Raw genomic sequence first — 8,089 nt, 5'->3', positions numbered from 1 at the left:
GGAAGAGCGGTCTGACAGTTCTACAAACTACACCCTACCCCCTTAGACTAAGTGAAGACACCCACATGCAATTATGGGACAACAGAGACTACATCAGAAATTTCGGAAAGTCAAACTTAAAAATTCACTCATATCTTCTTACCTTAAAAACAGCTGCTTTCATTTCTCCACATTATATTTTTGCCCACATGCATTATTTTATATAGTTGAAATCTTAGTGTCAATACAATTTCATATTCTACTTTTTTTTTCCACTTAACATGATCCCATAAACATTTTCCTAAGTGACTCCCATATGTGTTTCTTGGAGATTAAAAGTCAACAACATGCTGGGCATTGCTGAGAAACATTTCAGAAACAGAAGTCGAAAATCCTGCTTTGGTACAAAGTTTGGTGCCTGTATAGCCAGCATTGTGCTTATTGTAATTTTTGTGGACAGTGACTCTGTGGAAGTGACTTTGAGCTGGGCCAAGAATGATGAAAGTCTGCCATGCACCCAGTCTGGGGAGGAGCACTCCAGGAAGACGGTAGGGTGTGAGCAAAGACCTTTAGGAGCCAACAGGAAAGCACATTTAAGAAGGGATGCTGGCAGATTCATTTCAACTGATGATTAGAATTACTTTATCTTTGTAAAATTAAAAATAAATATTTTAACTTAAACTGCAGTAAAGTGGGTATACACTTCTTCAGCGATTCTCTGCCAAGGAAGGAGAAGCTGTATGGAATAATTTAGAGCACAGTGAACGCTAGTAGATGTGGTTCTTAAAGATTCTGGACTACACGCAGACTCCACATGTAATCTTATTTGTTCACTCATCCCAGTCCCTCTCCCAGAACCAAAGAAAGTCCTGCCCCTTAATTTCATAGAAAAGGCTCAGGATCCAAGCATGGTAAACGACTTGTGCGAAATTATTCAGCTCCTTTACAGAGAGTTTCAACTAGGGTTTAGTTAGCTCCGTCCTCCATGTCAGAGTGTAAGAAACAAAACATTCCGTGCACGCGACTCCATCGTTGACAAAACGCTTTGTTAGCTGGGAAATGTCAGCCCCCACCCCACCTCCGGCTAATCTACCGTTTGCATAGTTATTTACTCAAAACCAGGCAAATTATTGAGAAAACCGATTTGCTCAGGACTCCCTGCTGGAAGGCTGGGAGCTGGTTTACGTTTCCTTGGAGAGCCAGCAGGGGGGGCACCAAGCACGGTTTGTGAGCCGCGCGTCCCCCAAGTCCCCTCCTCCTTCCTCGCCCAACTTCCCCATAGCCAACGCTTCAACTAAAAGTGGCCATTGACCTTTCAAGCTTTTGAGTAGTGATGCAATAGAATAGTATTTAAAAGAAAAATGGTTATCGAAATTTTGGATCCGGTTTCCCCGTAAGTGTTAATAGTTTTAAAAAGTAGGTCACATTTAAAGTCGGTCACATTTCGGGGGCGAACGTGCAGGCAAGAAAATGAGTTTCAACTGAGGCCAGGTGGCCTCCAACCAGGTGGGAGGAGGTGGGGGTCTCCGAGCAGGGAAGAAAAGCCGGGATCTTTCCGCATTCCCGGTCCTCGGGCGCCAGCTCTGCGGCAAATAGCAGAGCCGAGCGCTCTCCGGACTGCGAACACCGAGACCGGCCACCCAGGACCACAAGAGCGCACTGGCCAAGGCAACCCCTCTGCAGTCCGCGCAGGTGAGTCCGTAGGGCTGCCGGGCTGCCGGAAGGAGACGGTGGGGCGGAGAGTAGGAGGGAGGGAGGAGCCGGGCAGGGCGGGTGCGGGAGATCGCGAGCAGGACCTCCGGGGGGAGGGGACTGAGAGCGGCCAGCGCCGCTTAAGGAGGCGCTGCTCTCCGCCCCCGGGCAGCCCTCTAAGACCTGGGCAGAGAGGCCCGCCAGCGGCCCGCTCCCCGGGACTCCCAGGCGTGGGCGCGGGGGCTGGAGAGGCGGCTCCCCCACCCCATTAATGTGTCAGAGCGGGAGGGGCCATTTCTGAGGACCTCCAGTTTCTCCTGCACCACCCCCCTTCACAGAATGTGCTGCCTGGAGAGTCGCTCCGAGAAGGCGCGGAGGGATGGAAAAGACCACTACCCCTCAGTACGGAGGACCGAGGGGCGAGGAGGTCTGCTATCCGCTTAACCTCCGCACACAGCTGGCACGGGTTGGGGGCAGGCTCCGGCCGCTGAAACCCTGACGGTGGCGGCTGGGGGCTTCTCCTGCGCGTTTCCGAGCACTCCGAGGCGTAGGGTCAGAGGAGGGCAGATTCCCAGGCATCCACCCAACCCCGGCCGGCCCTGGAGAGCGCTCTGAGTCCGTCTCCCCCGAAGCCTGCGCATTAGCGCAAGAGGCTCTTTAAAGCAGTAGCGGGGGCCGCGGTCACGTGAGGCGGATTCCTGGAAAGTTCCTGGAAAGCGGCCTCCGCAGCCGCCGGGCAGGGCGCGCGGGGAGCGCGGACCAGGGAGGGAGGCGGGGAGCTAGGGAGGCGCGTCGGTCTGGGAAGTCGAGCGTACACATCGCTCTGTGGACAGACGTTTAACTCTAGTCTCGCCGCCGCTGCGGCTCGCGGGCCTTGGGCTTCCCTTGAAGCATGAGCTTCCTTGCCCGCCGCCACTGGTGCTGCGCGGGCAGCGGAGAGTTCGCGCCGGAGCCCCGGGCGCACAGCCTCAAGATCCCCTTCGCCCGCAGCTGGGGTGCCGGAGGAGCTCGGGCCGGGGCTGGTGGCAGGTACCGGTCCGGGGAGCCCGACGGCTCCGCCCCTATTAGAGCTGGGGAGGGCACCCGGGCGCGGCCGCGAGCCCGGGCAGACTTGGCTTCCGTAGTTTGGAGCTGCCGGGGAAGAGTCCGAGCTGCGGTTCTACCCCGAGGCCGAGAGCTACTGCCTTCTTTCTCCGGTTCCTTCCCAGCGTCTAGAAGTCTCCAGAGTTTTTTTTATTTTTTTCTCCTCTAAAATGCCATCCAAATTAATAATCCTCCTAATAACCTGATCTCCCGCTCCTCCCCACTCGCCCGCCTCCCGCCCTGGCTCCTTCCTCCTTCCCTCTCTCCTTCCCATCTCCTTGGTCGCAGCCGGAGGGAAACTAAGTGGCTGCCCTGGATCCGGGGTGTCTGAGCCCGGAGGGGGTGTCCGAGCCCGGCGGGTTGAGGCGGTGGTTCCTGGGGCTTATGTTTGCCCTCTGCGTAGAGAGCTCCGGCCGCCCCTGCCGCTGAGCGCAGGGCTCGTTGCACCCCCAGGCATCTCGTTCCCAAATTAAAAGTCAACAGGGGAAACTCGGGCAGACACCCCTCCTCCCGGGCCCCTCCCGTCTCCCCCGCCCCATGTCGGCTAGGGAGACTGCCTGGTGCGGAGGCGGCGGCAGCGGCTGGGGCCGAGGTAAGGGCTCGGCGTTGGTTGTCTAGCACGTCCCGCTGCTCACGCTGCCTCCTGCTCCGCCCCGGCTCTGGTCGAGGTTCGGAGTCCCCGCGAAGGCTGCGCGCTCGGGCTGATTCCTCGACAGCGCCCGCGGCGGCAACAGAAGCAGCCGCCGGGCTTCGGGAGCTGTGGCCACGGCGCCCCCCACCCCTGCCCCAAGCGAGCGCCGGAAAGTGCGGGGGAGGGGAGCGAGGCAGCCTGTGTGGCAGGGTTGCCGCAGCTTCCTCGCCTCTGCGCCCGGGGCTGCGGGCTCTGCCCTGGGAGCCCAGAGGCGCTGTAGGGCGGGGAACTAGGTTTGTGCGGGGTGCTTCCTTCTGCGGCTCTCTGGGCTGTGCGGAGTGTGAGATAGGAGTGCCAATTTGGGGACTTCTGTTCTTTCCTTTAAATTTTTTTCTACTTGTCCTTGACTAGGGCCTATTTACCACCGTACCCGCAGGTGACTCTGCTTTTCTAGTCTGCGATTTCAGCTAGCGGCCCTGGGCGGGAAAACACCCGCTCCTCACCCTTACCCTGCTCACCAGCCCCTCTCAACTCTTGCGTCTTGGATCCATGCTCTCTCTTTATCCTTTTTTCTGTAGAGCGGGCGAGGGCAGTAACTGGATGCTTGGGGTTAAATGGTGCAGGAGTACAGACGCGGAGTCGTCCCCGGGATTTTCCACGTATCTGTCCCTCCACCCACACCCCAGCCGCTGGGGTCCAGTTCCGACTGACCCAACCCTCCACTTTCTCTTTGTAGGCAAACTGTGCGTGACCGCGCCTGCGGGGGATTTTGCCATCCGTGCACCAGGACCCGGGGAGGAAGAACCAGCAGCTCCCCATCTCCTCCTCCTCCACCAGCATTTCGGGGACCCCTCAGGGATTCGTTTTGGGGTTCCCACTGACTTCCAAGAAGGACGCGTGCCCCTCTCTGACCTCAGCTCGGGCGGCCACCTGTCTTTGCCGCCGTGACCCTTCTCCCATGACCCTGCGGTGCCTCGAGCCCTCCGGGAATGGCGCAGAAGGGACGCAGGGACAGTGGGGGACCTCGGGATCGGCGGAGGAGCCGTCCCCGGAGGCGGCGTGTCTGGCGAAGGCCCTTCGGGAGCTCAGTCAAACAGGTATGGAGCGGACTGGCCGCGACGCGTGCGAGAGGGGGCGCCTCCCCAGAGACGCGGCTGAGGCTGTGCTGGAGAGGCTGGGAAGTGGGGCCGACGTGGGAAGCAGTCGCTTCCCTTCCCCTCCGCAGGGCGGGGGACTGCGAAGAGGATGCCCGCACGGCCCTGGATCCTTGGGAATGCGAAAGAAAAGTGGTTCTCGAGGGACTCAGAGGCCTAGGGGAGTTTAGAGCACGAGAGTCGCTCCTGGGAAATCGCCTCTTAAGGCTGTGGAACCTTAACTATTTATCGCGGCTGCTTGGGGTTCGGCACTCGGGCCCAGACCCTAGCCGCAGATAGTGCCCGACGCTTTTCCTGTCCGAGGGGTGCGAGAGCGGCGAAAGGGCGCTGCGCTGCCAGCAGCTTCAGCTGCATCCGGCTCCCGGGCCGGGCAGCCGCTGCAGCCTGGAATCTTGGCGACCAAGTTCAGGGACGGACAGATTGCCGCGCAGGCTGCTGCCACAGAGGCCGGAGGAGCGCGGACTGAGAATCCCCCGCCGAGAGTGGCCTTGCTTGTTTTACGTGCATTCTTGCGCTTTACGCTGTGGTCTCTCGGCATCTGACAGAAGAAAAGATTGAAAAAAAAAATTCTGGCAGACCATGCAGACTTTCAAAATCTGGATCCTAAAAACTTACGTTTGGGGCAAAGTTGAAGTTTTGGTAGCACTAGGGAGAGGGAAAAGTCCCTTCACTTGCGGTTCCGGTCTTTCCGTGCAGGCCACGGGCTTTCCCCCAGCGGGAGGAACCGGCAGATTGCAGGTATCCCAGCAATTTTCTTTGTGGGGGTTGGGGGAGGTGAAGGACCATTGTTCAAACTTTTAAAAGGCAAAAGGTCGATAAGTCCTTTTTGAAGACTGGATGGGCCAGGGAGGAGGTGCAGGCAGAGAATGCTGGGGTGACCGACGGTTGTGATTGGATTTGGATTAGGGCAAAGTCCCAAGAGTTTATGGAAGATTGTAAACTTGAAGTACTAATTATTAATTAGGCTTTCTCGTTTCTCAATGGCTGATAAGGTAGTTGTAGTCAAAACGGCAAACAGAAGCTATTGTTCTAGAACTGCACGTTTAAAACCAGTAAATAGTGGTGCTTTCCAGGGCTTTGAAATGAGATGTATGCAAGTCATTAACAGGTTTAGGGAGAGTGGGGGTGGACACCAACCATCCAAAAGGTTGTTTCTGTTTTTACTCTGTTGGAATTACAGGAATTGGGTTTTCCACTTTTTAAGGGCATGGCTTTTATTTCTAACTTCTGGTTTATTTCCAGTTTACTTTAAATCTTTGATTTGCTTGAATAGTGTAGGAGCATCAGTCTTGGACAGCCAGTGTGTCATATTGGAAACATTCTTTTGTTTCCTTAGGAGAAAAATCTTAAGAGAGTTTAAAGAACAGCTACAGAAAGTTACTTTTTAAAAAAGAAAACTGGCTCACAGTTTGGGAAAAGAAAATGGACCTATGTTTTCATTCAGTTTCTACAGAAAGTATTTATGGTAGCCTCTGGGAAACTTGCACTTGCAAACCTCTTTTTAGGGCTAGAAAAATTGTTGCCAAGTACTTGCTCTATTTTAAAAATTCTCTATAATAACTACTTTACCCTCTTTTCTTTCTTTGTTTCTTTCCTTTTTTTTTTTTTTTTTTTTTTTGAACAAAAACCCCAGGCTGGTACTGGGGAAGTATGACTGTTAATGAAGCCAAAGAGAAATTAAAAGAGGCACCAGAAGGAACTTTCTTGATTAGAGATAGTTCGCATTCAGACTATCTACTAACAATATCTGTTAAAACATCAGCTGGACCAACTAATCTTCGCATCGAATACCAAGATGGGAAATTCAGATTGGACTCTATCATATGTGTCAAGTCCAAGCTTAAACAATTTGACAGTGTGGTTCATCTGATCGACTACTATGTTCAGATGTGCAAGGATAAGCGGACGGGCCCAGAAGCCCCCCGGAACGGCACTGTTCACCTTTATCTGACCAAACCTCTCTACACATCAGCACCACCTCTGCAGCATCTCTGTAGACTCACCATTAACAAATGTACTGGTACCATCTGGGGACTGCCTTTACCAACAAGACTAAAAGATTATTTGGAAGAATATAAATTCCAGGTATAAGTGTTTCTCTTTTTCTAAACATGCCTCCTATAGAGTATCTCCGAATGCAGCTATGTAAAAGAGAACCAAAACTTGAGAGACGGCTCTGGATAACTACGTGGAATTCTCAGAACAGCTGAAGTCAATCTAATTTAAATGTGTGGTGAGGTAGCTAGATATTTAAAAGTCCCCTAAATATTTTTACCTGAGTGATGCTTCCCTTCCTAAGGCTCACCAAGACCAGTTGATCCTTTTAAGCTAAAAATCAAATGTCCCAAGTAAAGGCTGAAGAAACGTTTTATCAGAACACTATGCCTTTCTGAGCTTCCTTCCTGTTAGGCGCAGTGTCCTAGCGCCGGTAGTAGAGAAAGAGCTCTGCTTGGGAGTGCTGAAGAAGTGGAAGGAACCAGACTGACACCGGCTTAACTTCAGTTTTGTATGCCTGGTGATCAGAATCTATTTTAGGACTTTGGATATTTTGCATTCTGGTGTACTTAGGAGTTTTGTTAAACAGATATGCTTGTGAGTATTTATCCTTCATTTTATGCAATTAACCAAATCAACCAAAAAAGTGACCATGAAATCCTGTATTTGTCTTTTTACTACATGTATGAACTCTCTCATGTGGATGAGTACTGTAGTAATCCATTTCAAGGGAGCCTTATTTCAGAACATTTTCAAACTGGTGCAAACGGAAAAGACTTCATCTTTTCCTCTAAGGCTAAAGACAAGAATGTCATGCTATACAGGTGCAACTCAATCCCTGTTAATAAAACCATGTAGATAGAGACGTTTTACCCCCTGAAGTAACTGTGTCCCCACCTGTTGCCATTGATTTTTCTGCAGTGGCTTTAGAAATTTCCAAGTGGTCTAACCATGGACATCAGCAGTTGTCTCCCTTCTACCATGTAGAATATTTTGACCTAATTTTCTTCCAGATCTAGGGGGATACCTGCCTGTTTTTCAAAGTGTTTATTTACTGCTGTTACCATTTGATTAGAATGTATCAAATAAAAAAAAAAACCCTGACTTTTACAAGTTGCACTTATTACTTTGAATGGCAGGGGACATACACTTTCCTGGTAATAGAGGGTTGCCATAAAAACTTAGGTCGAGTGAAATAAGCGAGATACTCAGCCAGAGGTAGAATGTTACTTGCCCTTTCCTAAAGCGACGGATCACCCTTGTCCTTTGCATTTTGGAAAGCATAGTTTAGAAACTACAAGAATTGCCAAGTGGCCTGGTCTTTTACAAGTTGAATAGGCATAACACTAATGCCCTCTGTGTTTACAAAAACCTGGTTTAGAAACTACAAAAATTGTGACATGGCCTTTTATAGGTTGAGTGGACACAGCACAAGATAAAAAATAAAAGTTTTATGGCCATTTTTTAGCCACAGTCTCATGACTGTTGCAAATATACCATGTTCTCTGGAGTCCAGACGTTATTCATTTTTCCACCTTAAAAAAAAGAAACGTCC

General features: G+C 51.7%; 1 protein-coding gene across 7 annotated transcripts; it reads left to right on the top strand.

Annotated features, from left to right (window-relative positions):
* The first annotated feature begins 1,404 nt into the window (after positions 1–1,404).
* SOCS2 (suppressor of cytokine signaling 2) lies at positions 1,405–7,638 on the top strand. 7 transcript variants are annotated; one of them, XM_074375291.1, is made up of 4 exons: positions 1,405–1,671; positions 4,122–4,482; positions 5,236–5,277; positions 6,173–7,638. In XM_074375291.1, the coding sequence occupies exons 2-4, from the start codon at positions 4,344–4,346 to the stop codon at positions 6,628–6,630; spliced, it is 639 nt and encodes a 212-aa protein (XP_074231392.1). In that variant the 5' UTR covers positions 1,405–1,671; positions 4,122–4,343; the 3' UTR covers positions 6,631–7,638. The 7 variants fall into 7 exon arrangements, with proteins under 7 accessions (XP_074231392.1, XP_074231391.1, XP_074231388.1 ...); XM_074375290.1 differs by lacking the exon at positions 1,405–1,671 and adding an exon at positions 1,804–2,098; XM_074375287.1 differs by lacking the exon at positions 1,405–1,671 and adding an exon at positions 2,369–2,700.
* The last annotated feature ends 451 nt before the right edge of the window (positions 7,639–8,089 follow it).

Source organism: Camelus bactrianus, chromosome 12, assembly GCF_048773025.1.
Source record: "Camelus bactrianus isolate YW-2024 breed Bactrian camel chromosome 12, ASM4877302v1, whole genome shotgun sequence".
Classification (NCBI taxonomy): domain Eukaryota; kingdom Metazoa; phylum Chordata; class Mammalia; order Artiodactyla; family Camelidae; genus Camelus; species Camelus bactrianus.
The sequence above is the reverse complement of the archived record's forward strand: the minus strand, read 5'-3'. Positions and strand labels throughout refer to the sequence as shown.